Source organism: Salvelinus sp. IW2-2015, linkage group LG20 (genome assembly GCF_002910315.2).
Source record: "Salvelinus sp. IW2-2015 linkage group LG20, ASM291031v2, whole genome shotgun sequence".
Classification (NCBI taxonomy): domain Eukaryota; kingdom Metazoa; phylum Chordata; class Actinopteri; order Salmoniformes; family Salmonidae; genus Salvelinus; species Salvelinus sp. IW2-2015.
In genome coordinates this window covers 20,808,508-20,822,757 of record NC_036860.1, presented here as the reverse complement: position 1 = coordinate 20,822,757, position 14,250 = coordinate 20,808,508, and the positions used below count along the sequence as shown (strand labels likewise).

Genomic DNA, 14,250 nt, shown 5'->3' with positions numbered 1-14,250 from the left:
ACAGGAACGTATGTACCGCCATGGACTTTTTCGGGGTGAGCGAGGGCTTTGATTTCAGTGATCCATGCAGGCTTTACTGCAAACATTTCTGCACAGTCATAGATAATTCAAGCCTAAATTTGGGCGAACAGAGGCATATGGCAGTTGGGTAGTTTTTGCTCTTCATCATTTGTTCCTCCCAAAGATATATCCCACCTTATCAGCAAAGAGTTCTCTCTCTCTCTCTCTCTAGTTGCCTGCAAGGACAGGTTAAGTGTTCTATGATTCATTTCCAGGAAAAAAAATCTTGGAGGCTGCCAAGGATGGCAGTTAGTGTGATTGATGTAATCCTCTCCTGCTGTGCTGACACAGACATAACAGCATGTCTGTCTCTCCAGGAGGGTTATATTGTCTGCTATTGTATTTTACATACAGTACGCTTTATATCTTCTGTCTAGGCAGAGGAGTCAGGTTTAACATGTATTACACTAATGTAAGGCTTGTGTAAATGATAACAAACACATTTGAGATTAGGGACATAAAGCTTTTATACACCGATTATGATACCAGTGGTGAGGCATTATGTTTTACAACAGGTTAGTGGTGCAGATGCAACACGCTTACATTTTTGGGGGAATTTGTATTAATATTACACTACAAGATCAGCAGTGAGACAACCCTTTTGTCATCGTCTATGTTTCAGGCATGTTAGAGAAACCATGGAAGTCGTTGACAAAAGCCAATGAAAAAGATGGGCAGAATTTGGCACAGAGGTCAGKGAAGTTTTTCTAGTGTGCCGCCATCAATGACCAATGATTTGTAGAATTTCTGCCACAAGTTTCCAATAAAAAGATTGTTTAAACAGTAAATACAGCTACATAAAGGAACATACAGTGTCAGAAATTAAATAATATTGCTTTCATTTAGCCATGCAGGAAAGAAATACTGTTTTATTTGGAAGCCAATCAATTCCATATTATGAAAGCTCAGCAGTAGTGATTGACTGTTTACCCCACTATTTCCTTACTTGGATAATGTATGCTGGTTCTGATTCACAGCAGAGCTTGCTGCTCTCTAGGCTTGTAACAGGAAAATAACAGAGAGCAACATAAACATTTACAGAACTACACACATGGACATTTTCAGCTTCTGTGGTTTCCGTACTCAAATAAATACATAAGTAGAGAAAAAAAATATTGTTGAACCAGTATTGACTTTTCTTTTTGAAGTCCATCGAGTAAACAGTTGACAGTGGCGTACTCTTCATCCAAGAGTCATTTGGCTTTACATTAAATGACTGTACATGTAAAGACAATGAACTGGAATTCAAWGGTTGCATAATTCATTCCCCCATAATGTTAGTGGTATTCTTTGATTAAAACCAATGTCAATCTTGACTATTGCTCCATGTTATTGTCCTCCCTCCCCCAGGTTTCTATTAAAAGGATGGATGGAGACCTGCTGGGTAGATCAGGGGACACTGGTTCTGCTGACCTGATTCACGGTTCTTAGCATCAATCAGCAGAAGTGGATGCTGTCTGTAATGGTTGATGATGTGTACCACCATCGGAAAGGTCTGAAACATAAAACACGAACCCATCCATTAGCAGGGGTTCATTCAGCCGTATCATAACAGAAGCTGAAACATACATGTCGGATGGCTGTACATCTAATCAAATCTTCTCGTTGATTTTGGGGCAAAAAGTACTATATTACAAACTTTCAGATTACAGATACATGGGTTCAGTTCAYTAAGCTCACTACGTCATCCTCAGAGTGCTTGCTAATATGATATAGAATTACACATGTTACTCTGACTGGTCATAATTAGGGCTATGAATTTATTTTTGATCATTTGACCTGATCAGGAACAACTCCTAGCCTTAGTCAGGATGAATGAGGTAGATATTGTGTACCTCTGAGCCCTTAAGACCAGTTCCCAGCAGAAACTCATTCTGTTCGCAGCGAATCTGGATATTGTAGACTTTGTCCTGGTAAAGCACCATGAGCGTATAGGGCTGGATGGACGAGCGCTTAGAACTGTCTCGTACCAGAAATGCACCATCCTAATCAGCAAATGAAACAGAAAAACACAGTGGTGTTTGTGTTGTATTCTATCACCACAGAGCACTGGTGAACTATACATATTTATTGAAATAATATTGTCATTTTGGACATTGGACTATATATGATATTTCATTGTCCCCTTCAAAAACCATTGTCACGATGAATCTGTAAGTACAGTGCATGAAGGAGAGTTATTACAGTCAACCAGGTGTGTGAGTGATATTGGCAGCAGMAGACGCCTCACCTTGTTGACCCGTCTGAGACAGCCCTCCGCTTGGCTCCGTGTCACCTGGCCAACGTACCACTGAGGGTTCATGTCCTACACATTCACACAGGAACACAATCACACATCAATAATATGGGATTTGTGACCTGTTACTAATTTCTGTAATAGGATTCAGACAAAAACCATGTCACAACAACAATTGCTACGTTTGCAATGTTTCCAAATGTTTCAATAGAGTGAGTTGTCGTCTTTTACGAACCTGTCAAGAATATTTTTTCCATCTTCGTAACATTGCCTAAATCAGAAATGTTTTGTCCAAAAATGTGCAGAAAAGCTAATCCATGCTTTTGTCACTTCTAGAATAGACTACTGCAACTCTCCACTCTCCGGCTGCCCGGATAAAGCACTAAATTAACTTCACTTAGTACTAGACTCGGCAGCTAGAATCCTGACTAGAACCCAAAAATGTGATCACATATTATTCCAGCGCTAGCGTCTCTACACYGGCTTCCTGTTAAGGCTAGGGCTGATTTCAAAGTTTTACTGCTAACCTACAAAGCAGTACCTATCTCTCCGATTTGGTCCTGCCGTACATACCTACAAGTACGCTACGGTCACAAGACCCAGGCCTCCTTATTGTCCCTAGCATTTCTAAGCAAACAGCTGGAGGCAGGGTTTTCTCCTATAGAGCTCAATTTTTATGGAATGGTCTGCATATCCATGTGAGAGACGCAGACTCGGTCTCGACCTTAAAGTCTTTACTGAAGACTCATTTCTTCAATAGGTCAGTAGGTCCTATGATTGAGTGTTGTCTGGCGAAGTTGAACGGCAAGGTACTGGATCGACAAACCRCCCTTGCTGTCTCTGCCTGCCCGGGTCCCCTCTCTCCACTGGGATTCTCTGCCTCTGACCCTATTACGGGGGCTGAGTCACTGGCTTACTAGTGCTCTTCCATGCTGTCCCTAGGAGAAGTGCGTTACTTGAGTGGGTTGAGTCAGACATTATCTTCCTGTCTGGTTTTGCGCCCCGTCGGGCTTTAGTGTCGGAGGAGATCTTCGTGGGCTATACTCAGCCTTGTCTCAGGGTAGTAAGTTGGTATTCTGTTGATATCCCTCTAGTGGTATAGRGGTTGTGCTTTTGCAAAGTGGGTGGGGTTATATCCTGCCTGGTTGGCCCTGTCCGTGGGAATTGTCGGGCGGGGCCACAGTGTCCCACTTCCCACATGTTATGTTACAGCCTTATTCTAAAATGGATTAAATAAATAAAAATCCTCATCAATCTACACACAAATTCCCATAATGACAAAGCGAAAAGAAAAAACATAAGTATTCAGACCCTTTACTATGACACTAGAAATTGAGCTCAGGTGCATTCTGTTTACATTGATCATCCTTCAGATGATTCTACAACTTGACTGGAGTCCACCTGTGGTAAATTCAATTGATTGGACATGATTTGGAAAGGCACACACCTGTCTATATAAGGTCCCACAGTTGACAGTGCATGTCAGAGCAAAAACCAAGCCATGAGGTAGAAGGAATTGTCCRTAGAGCTCCGAGATAGGATTGTGTCGAGGCACAGATCTGGGGAAAGGTACCAAAACATTTCTGCAGCATTGAAGGTCCCCAAAAACAAAGTGGCCTCCATCATTCTTAAATGGAAGAATTTTGGAACCACCAAGACTCTTCCTAGAGCTGGCCGTCAGGCCAAACTGAGCAATCAGGGGAGAAGGGCTTTGGTCAGGGAAGTGACCAAGAATCCAATGGTCCCTCTGACAGAGCTCCTTTGTGGAGATGGTAGAAGGACAACCATCTCTGCAGCACTCCACCAATCAGGCCTTTATGGTAGAGTGGCTAGACAGAAGCCACTCCTCAGTAAAAGGCACAAGACAGCCCACTTTGAGTTTGCCAAAAGGCATCTAAATGACTCTCAGACCATGAGAAACAAGATTCTCTGGTCTAATGAAAACAGGATTGACCTCTTTGGCCTGAWTGCCAAACGTCACGTCTGGAGGAAACCTGGCACCCATCCCTACGGTGAAGCATGGTGGTGGCAGAATCATACTGTGGGGATGTTTTTCAGCTGCAGGGACTGGGAGACTAGTCAGGATCGAGGGAAAGATGAAGGGAGCAGAGTACAGAGAGATCCTCCTGCTCCAGAGCGCTCAGGACCTCAGACTGGGGCGTAGGTTCACCTTCCAACAGGACAACGACCCTAAGCACGCAGCCAAGACATCACAGGAGTGGCTTCGGGACAAGTCTCTGAATGTCCTTGAGTGAACCTAATTGAACATCTCTGGAGAGACCTGAAAATAGCTGTGCAGCGACGCTCCCCATCCAACCTGACAGAGCTTGACAAGATCTGCAGTGAAGAATGGGAGAAACTCCCCAAATACAGATGTGCCAAGCTTGTAGCATCATACCCAAGCAGACACGAGGCTGTAATCACTGCCAAAGGTGCTTCAACAAAGTACTGAGTAAAGGATCTAAATACTTATGTGATATTTCTTTCTTTTTTTTTCTTCTAAATTTGCAAACATTTCAAAAAAATATGTTTTTGCTTTGTCATTATGGGGTATTCTGTGTAGATTGATGAGGAGAAAAAAAGATTTAATCCATTTTAGAATAAGACTGTCACGTAATAAATGAATGCACTGTATCTGGTGTAATTCTCCTGTCTTATCTGTTGTCCTGTGTGAATTTAAGTATGCTCCCTCTAATTCTCTCTCTGTCCCTCCCCTMCCGGAGGACCTGAGCTCTAGGACCATGCCTCAGGACTACTTGGCCTGATGACTCCTGGCTGTCCCCAGTCCACCTGGTCGTGCTGCTGCTCCAGTTTCAACAGTTCTGCCTGTGGCAATGTTCACCGGACGTACTACCTTGTCCCAGACCTGCTGTTTTCAAAATCTCTCTCTCTCTACCGCACCTGCTGTCTCRACTTCTGAATGCTCGGCTATGAAAAGCTAACTGACATTTAGTCCTGAGGTACTGACCTGTTGCACCCTCTACAACCCTGCTGGTCATCTATGAACATTTGAACATCTTCAAGAACAATCTGGCCTTAATGGCCATGTACTCTTATAATCTCTACCCGGCACAGCCAGAAGAGGACTGGCCACCCTTCAGAGCCTGGTTCCTCTCTAGGTTTCTTCCTAGGTTCCTGCCTTTCTAGGGAGTTTTTCCTAGCCCCCGTGCTTCTACATCTGCATTGCTTGCTGTTTGGGGTTTTAGGCTGGGTTTCTGTATAGCACTTTGTGATTTTTGCTGATGTAAGAAGGGCTTTATAAATACATTTGATTGAATGATTGATTAAATGCTCAAAATTACAATTTTTTTCACATASAGTACTGTATGAGGGCCTACTGAAACATTTGATTGATTCAATAGGAGCTGACTGTCTCACATAGAGTCAAAGGGCTCTGCTCGTAGACACCACAGCAATTGAGACTAGGGGCTGCAGCCAGAATCTACAATACTCCCTCAGAAGAACAATACAATGTCACCACCTACTGAGCTATGCAAGTCATTGCATCACTAGAGCAGGTCCAACGTAAGTACGTTCATATTCGAGAATCTGTCTGTCTGTCGGTCTGTCTGTATGGTAGGCGGTCACCTGTTCATCCTCTAGGTCTGCCGGTGGGGGCATGGAAGCTTGCACAGGTGACGGCACGGGCATAATCTTGCTCCTGTGTGAGAAAGCTTAGAAAGGACAAAGGAGAATCCAATCAATGATCAATCGAGAAGTTGTGAGTCATAGTTGTCAGTTGTGAGTCATAGTTGTCAGTTGTGAGTCATAGTTGTCAGTTGTGAGTCACACAGTATCATTTACCAGAGTAGTGTTTGACAATGGGGACCCGAAGTGAAAACACAACACTCACATGCCTGCAGTCTTGAAGCAGTTGTAGCGATATTAGGTGGCAAGCTGGAGAGAGATGAAACAAGAGTTTACAGATTACCATTCAAATGTTAACTTTTTAATTCCATCACCTCTGCAAAGTTATGTCCTCCATATGATCCATTTTCATTCCTAACTTTGACATGACAAAACAACTGATCTTACCAGTCTGAATGYAAGGGTGGTCTAGGGAGCACTAGTCTAGGAAATGTGTTAGAGTTGAAGGATTTGGCCATGGACACTAGAAGAGATACATATAATCATTATGAGAATGAAAGACATACTGYATAGTCCTTCAAGGTAAAACAGGATGAAGATGAAGTATAATGTAAAGTTCCCTTGTTCAAGAAGAAAAAGCTTTTAGAAAATGGCTTACCTTCATTTCGTACCTGTTGATGACATAAGAGAGGAACATRGTATGAGGTGGAACTACAGCCCTTTCTCAAGCCCCGTTTATACMTGGTGCTAACATGAGTSCTTTGTTTTGACCTTGTCCACGTTCTGATTGTGCCCACTTTTGCAGATACGTGTCTACACATGRTATTAAATATGTATTTTATCCGTCCACTGTGTCCGCATTGTGACCAGATTTCCTGGTCATTATTTGAAGGGATATCCTTTCAAAATAATATTTATTTATTTTAAGACACATGCCACCTGTCAATGATTTTAGAGGGCGGGATAATGATGATTTAAATGTTTTCACTATCCAGATCCATCTACACTTACAAGATATCCAGACACAATGAGTGGTCAGGAAGATCTGATCACAATCAGATCACAATGTGTMTTTTATTTTCTTACTACACCTGTCAARAAATATGGGCACAATCATAATGTGGACAAGATCAGGACAAAGGACGCATGTTAGAACCAGGAATAAATAGGGGTTTAGTGAAGCTAAATACACAATTTCAAAATCATTATTAGCACCCTGCATCTCACTGCTGGCTTGCTTCTGAAGCTAAGCAGGGTTGGTCCATGTTGGTCCCTGGATGAACCAGATGCTGCACCCTTYCCTCTGGTCTAAARWAAAMAAMAACAATGCCCCAGGGAAGTGATTGGGGACATTGCCCTGTGTAGGGTGCCGTCTTTCAGATGGGACTTTTAACGGGTGTCCTGACTCTCTGTGGTCCCTAAAGATCCCATGGCATTTATCGTAAGAGTAGGAGTGTTAACCCTGGTGTCCTGGACAAATTCCCAATCTGGCCCTCATACCATCACGGTCACCTAATCATCCCCRGCTTACAATTGACTCATTCATCCCCTCTCCTCTCYGCTGTAACTATTCCTCAGGTCGTTGCTGTAAATGAGAATGTGTTCTCAGTCAACTTACCTGGTAAAATAAAGGTAAAATWAAAAWWWAAAACTTCCACCATTGTGGTGATCCAGTGAAATAGTCTTACCTCATTKCTTGCATCAGGCACAAATCTGCAACAGAAATGGACATTACAGATGAATGAGTTGTTATATTCACTTGCATATTTCTAATTAGCGTTAAACTGAGTAAGCGAGCACAAAGACTTAGCCAAATATGTGCAACAGCCAACAAATCAAACGAAACACAGACGGAAAACTGGAAGGGTAATACTAAAATGATACACATATTGTGATGCAGAGAGCTTCTCCTTTGCACCACAAGCAAAGGTCCTACAAAGGAGTGATCTGTGGCAGTGATTCACCCCAGCTCAAATAGCTCCCGCTAACTAAACAACCACAATTCCACTCCTCCACCCCATGTATTCCTGATGGAGTGCACTGTACTTCCCTAACCATTSAACCACAGTGTGTTTATTTAAGGAKCAGCTRATATGTAGTGTATATGACATAATGTGTCTGGGGCTGTGCTGTATGGAGCATGAAGGGAAGCTGGATGCATTGCAGACCTGTTGTTGCCCACCGACGAGCTGCTCCTGATGACTCTAGCTGACAGAGGGAGGGGAGGTTTGGGCATCCTGGGAGGGTCTGGACTCCTCTCTTCTGCCTGAGGCCTGGAAATAGAAGGTATGCGAAGTCAGAGGTTCCCATACTGGTCAGTGTAGTGAGCATTTCAGTTATAGCTTGTTTCATTTCTTGAGAAAAGGTACAGTTATATAACTGAGTGTATGTACAACCCATGTGGCACATATACATACACATGTGCAGTCACAATTCAAACGTGGCAGGCGGTGCATTGTCAATGACATKAAATAGAATTGAGAGAAGTCACATGAAGCAAAGCAATACACCAAAAAGAAGACTTCTTTACCTCCATAAATGTGGAGCAGGCTGTGTGTGTGAGGAAAAACAAACATGTCATATACWTCATTGTGAAATCGACCTATTTCAAACAATTAGTAAAGATTCTGGGACGGCCTTTAAACACTCACATGTGGACATGCTTCTAGATAAAATGTATACAGTTAATAAAAAAGCTAAATATAACAGTTATAAAAAAAAAAGCTAAATATAACTTCAGCAAGCACATAAAATATATATGTGTATATTTGTCTTCACTGGACATTGAGCGATGATGTAGGGATGAGAAGAAAGTTGTTTGGACACAATATAGGACTAATTAGAACATAATCAAATGTAATTCTCACCCTATCTGTTGTGTTCAACTTCCTTGCTGTGTGGACAAACAGAGCAGGTGTAAGAACAGACAACTACTGTAGTAAACTTTTGCTTGCTAGGTTAAGATTGGTGTGAGAGTACCTGGTATTGGAGATTCCTTAAGGTTTGTTCGCTCCAGTTTGGTGGGCTTTATTCTGCGGTCAACTAGTGGAGCAGGGGGAGCACTTGAGAAAGGAGCGGGCACTTTAAAAGACAATATGAAAAGACAAGGTAAAAATCAATACAAGTGACTAAAAAGTGTTCAAATGCTATATTTATAGTGAGATACTAACATTCCAGAGTGTACACTTACTCTTACCGGGGAGTCTGCCAGGGCGCTGGGGAGATTGCTCCCTTCTGGGTGGGGGAGGCTCCACTAGCTGCAGAAACAAGGAGTTTAACGTAATGATGAAGGACAGAGTGAAAGGAGAGAGTGTGGAGGAGTGAAAGAGGGGTGCAGTCAGAGGGGACATACTCACACAAGGGCGACTGGCGGAGGGGAGTGGAGGACCAGGCCCAGGGCGCTGAGGTGGTGGAGGTGGTTGCCCTGTAGCGTATACCGCGGGGCGGGTTAAAAATCTAAAACAGACAGACAGACAGACAGACAGACAGAACAGACAGACAGACAGACAGACAGACCAGACAGAAGACGACAGACAGACAGACAGACAGACAGACAGACAGACAGACAGACAGACAGACAGACAGACAGACAGACAGACAGACAGACAGACAGACAGACAGACGCARACATACACACACAAATTGTAATCAATGTGGGACAATACAAAGTGACAACATATGTCCTTTGTGAGAGTAGTTTTGCATGGCAGTGTTGTACTGATGTCTCCGTACCAATGTAGTCATCGTCAGCCAAGCGCGTGGCAGCACAGAGTTTATGGGGAATCTCATCAGGCGGCTCAGACGGAGGTGGCTCATAGTCGTTGTCACTGTCCTCACCTCCAACCTCCGGCCCCTCTGTTGGTGACTCATAATCGCCCACACTGCCGTCATCATCATCAGCATCTGGGCTTTCATAGTCATCGTCACTCACCTCATCCTGGGAGTGACAGACAACCAAGTTAAATACTGATGAAWAAATAAATAATCCAGAGAGGAACAAGACTTGAAATGAACTAAACAGGGAGGAATGGAATGCAGTAAAGTAACATAGCCAAATACAGACTTACAAATTCATCAGGTCCCCAGGGCTGAACCTCTTGTGAAGTATCTGCAGTAGAATGGTAAAATGTCCCATTTATCATGGTCCAATTGCTTCTATGTCAATCATAATAACTTGATCTAGGGTAAGGTCTATGCTTTCAAATTCTAAATAATACATACCTGGTTCATGATATTTTGGTGCTGCAGATCTGGAGAAAATACAGAGGAGAGCAAGATTGTGCTTGGATATTGCTTTGAATTAAACTACTAAAGTTTAATAGCTAAGAATTGCAAGAAGTGCACACCTTTTAGTAAAGAATGGCCTTTTTTCTTCTTTCCTGTTGATTTCACAGCATATTTTGGAGATAAGTCTGTAAAAAAGAGCAGACAACATTGTGGCAGTCAATACTGGAACCATCTATTGGGGCAAACCGTGTTTCCATCTTTTGTCACACAGTCGCGTATCGACACAGTCAATAATTCCCTTATAATTGTATTCTGAGCACGTGTCACATGTTTAATATTGTGAGCAGTGATTGGTGAGTACTATTTGAGTCCGCCTGTGACAGGATGTGGGATCTAAAAAGTAGATTGAAATTTCATTGTCACTCTTTGGCTCTCCAAATGTTCTTCTAAAATAAGGCACACTACCACTCTCCTCCTTATCTGTCTATCCCTTCTCGTCCTCCTTCCCTCTTTACTGTTTCCTGCCCTAAAACACTAATGTTAAAAAAAAAGGTTATCTCTGTTGAATAGTTTCCTCTCCCTGTGTAATAATCATACTTCCCAACATGTTCATTGTTCAGGGGCATAAGAGGCTGAGTGGTCTTCATTTTGCCTTACAATGGTCCACCCAAAAKTGGAGTACTTTTTTCAGGGTGCTTAGTTTACCTGGGTGCCAATGCTGGTTTTCCATGTGAGCATGTAAAAATGGTTTGACGTAATTGTCGAAATGTTCAGTTTAACAAAATTCAAGAGAAATGAATGAAATACTCACGGTGAATGGACTTTGGGGAATTTCTGAATGTCATTTTCACTCATGTTCTACAAAATGATAGATGAAGTATTTCCATCAAGTGATATATTACATGACAGTCCAAAGATTAATTATTTTGTCTTCCAGTCCAACTAGGAACACGTGGGAAAAGGGACACACATTTGCTTCATATTTCTTACCAAGAACCTTTGCCCATTTATGTTACATTTCACGATGACTTTGTCACATCCACTTAACTCCAACTGTAAATTTTTTTTAATAAAATAGAATTAATATGGACACTGTGAAACAGCTTTGAATATGATGTTGTATGACAGAGAATTAAGGAAAGCTTTTACAGGTTGTGAACTGTCAACAAAAGGTGCAAAATTAACCTGAAAATGACTTACCTTCCTCATGTAGTCTGACAATTGGTGTGGATTCCAGCCCATGACCTCTGACTTGGATGGCACTCTGTCAAAACTCATTGTTTCCCCTCTGTCTTCTGAATATAAATGAAATATTTACAAACTCCTTTGAAAGACAGCTGGCTGGGAAACCTCCTCTGTTACGGGGCAGTCATATCCATAGGCACGTTTGACTTTGAGGCCTGTCAGAAAATGGCTCCTTGTATCTCGCTGCGACACCCTTGGCAATGCTCTGTCTGGCGCTGTGCGGAGGAAGTGTGCAGCCTGAACAGTGTTCAGAGAAATAAAATGGGAAGATATCASTCTTTCACAACACAGAAAAGAGGCAGAACAACACCCACCACAAGTGCTATCTGAGGGAAAAAGTTGAAAAAAAACGATTCTGTGAAATCGTGTGATGTCAAGTGGCTGGTAGGTGATGAAATCCATCCACCAAGAGTTATGTATGATCTGAAGTCCAGACAACAGCAACATATACATTTGAATGTTTTAACATCTTAAAAGCTAGTCCGTTCTCTGAGAGCTCTGAGAAAAGAAAGAAAGCAAACTTCCTCTTGCGTTTCCTGTTGATGATGACAGTAGTGGTGGCAACAGCAAGGGGAAGTACAGCGCTTTGTAAGAAAAATACCAGTTAACATAGCTAGGAGCATAACATACACAATAGGCCTAACGACACTCACAGAAATAGATTGGAAAGGTGGAGGTTAGAGGAAGGCAAGGACTAAAGACAAACAAAATATAACTATTGAAAAATAGATTGTGTCCGTAAAATGTATATACTATGTGTAAGCCTTTATTAGTTTACTCCAACTAGGGGAGGGGTGGTAGGGTTTGCGGGAAATAATAAAGGAAAATACAATAAAAAAATACATACATATATATATATATATATTTATACATGTATGTGTATTTGTATGTATGTATATGTATGTGTATATTTGGGGCGGCAGGTAGCCTAGTGGTTAGAGCATTGGACTAATAACCGAAAGGTTGCAAGATCAAATCCCAGAGCTGACAAGGTAAAAATCTGTCGTTCTGCCCCTGAACAAGGCAGTTATCCCACTGTTCCTAGGCCGTCATTGAAAATAAGAATTTGTTCTTAACTCTCTTGCTTAGTTAAATAAAGGTTTGTTTAAAAAAAATATATATATATATATATATATATATACAGTGCCCTGCAAAAGTATTCATCCCCCTTGGTGGTTTTCCTATTTTGTTGCATTACAACCTGTAATTTAACTTGATTTTAATTTGGATTTCATGTAATGGACATACACAAAATAGTCCAAATTGGTGAAGTGAAATGAAAAAAATAACTTATTTCCMAAAWTMWWWWWWTTWATTAAACAGAAAAGTGGTGCGTGCATATGTATTCACCCCCTTTGCTATGAAGAATAAGAGCACCTCCTCCCAGCTGCCCAATGCACTTAGGCTTGGAAACACTGTCACCACTGATAAATCTACGATAATTGAGAATTTCAATAAGCATTTTTCTATGGCTGGCCATGCTTTCCACCTGGCTAAATCTAGAACCGGCTTCCTATTTCAYAACAAAGCCTCCTTCACTCATGCTGCCAAACATACCCTCGTAAAACTGACTATCCTACCGATCCTTTACTTCGGCGATGTCATTTACAAAATATCCTCCAACWCTCTACTCAGCAAACTGGACGTAGTCTATCACAGTGCCATCCGTTTTGTCACCAAAGCCCCATATACTACCCACCACTGCGACCTGTATACTCTCGCTGGCTGGCCCTCGCTACATATTTGTCGCCAAACCCACTGGCTCCAGGTCATCTATAAGTCTTTGCTAGGTAAAGCCCCGCCTTATCTCAGCTCACTGGTCACCATAGCAACACCCACCCTATTTCACTGGCCATCCACAAAGCCAATGCCTCCTTTGGCCACCTTTCCTTCCAGTTCTCTGCTGCCAATGACTGGATGAATTGCAAAAATCACTGAAGCTGGAGACTTATATCTCTCTCACTAACTTTAAGCATCAGATGTCAGAGCAGCTTACCGATCACTGCACCTGTACACAGCCCATCTGTAAATAACCCACCCAACTACCTCATGCCCATATTGTTATTCTGTCTGTCTGTCTCTGTCTGGATGAATTGCAAAAATCACTGAAGCTGGAGACTTATATCTCTCTCACTAACTTTAAGCATCAGATGTCAGAGCAGCTTACCGATCACTGCACCTGTACACAGCCCATCTGTAAATAACCCACCCAACTACCTCATGCCCATATTGTTATTATTATTTTTTTGTTACTTTTGCACCCCAGTATCTCTACTTGCACATCATCATCTGCACATCTATCACTCCAGTGTTAATGCTAAATTGTCATTATTTCGCCACTATGGCCTATTTATTGCCTTACCTCCCTAATCTTACAACATTTGCACACACTGTATATTGGTTTTTCTATTGTGTTATTGACTGTACGTTTGTTTATCCATGTGTAACTCTGTGTTGTTGTTTTTGTTGCACTGCTTTGCTTTATCTTKGCCAGGTAGCAGTTTTAATGAGAACTTGTTCGCAACTGGCCTACCTGCCTAAATAAAGGTGAAAAAAATGAAAAAATAAAAGATGAAGCCCCTAAATAAGATATGGTGCAACCAATTACCTTCAGAAGTCACATAATTAGTTAAATAAAGTCCACCTGTGAACAATCTAAGTGTCACATGATCTGTCACATGATCTCAGTATATATACACCTGTTCTGAAAGGCCCCAGAGTCTTCAACATCACTAAGCAATGGGCACCACCAAGCAAGCAGCACCATGAAGACCAAGAAGCTCTCCAAGCAGGTCAGGGATAAAGTTGTGGAGAAGTACAGATCAGGGTTGGGTTATAAAAAAATATCAGAAACTTTTGAACATCCCACAGAGCACTATTAAATCCATTATTAA

General features: G+C 42.0%; 1 protein-coding gene across 1 annotated transcript; it reads right to left on the bottom strand.

Annotated features, from left to right (window-relative positions):
* Positions 1–509: 509 nt before the first annotated feature.
* LOC111981965 (lymphocyte cytosolic protein 2-like) lies at positions 510–11,875 on the bottom strand. Its single transcript, XM_070449264.1, has 21 exons — positions 11,312–11,875; positions 11,102–11,164; positions 10,923–10,969; positions 10,231–10,296; positions 10,106–10,134; positions 9,952–9,992; positions 9,593–9,821; positions 9,241–9,308; positions 9,081–9,141; positions 8,864–8,965; positions 8,752–8,777; positions 8,415–8,434; positions 8,053–8,157; positions 7,573–7,597; positions 6,543–6,555; positions 6,332–6,407; positions 6,150–6,193; positions 5,885–5,970; positions 2,291–2,365; positions 1,896–2,045; positions 510–1,555 (listed from the first exon to the last, which is right to left on the bottom strand). The coding sequence occupies exons 1-21, from the start codon at positions 11,387–11,389 to the stop codon at positions 1,418–1,420; spliced, it is 1,542 nt and encodes a 513-aa protein (XP_070305365.1). The 5' UTR covers positions 11,390–11,875; the 3' UTR covers positions 510–1,417.
* Positions 11,876–14,250: the final 2,375 nt, after the last annotated feature.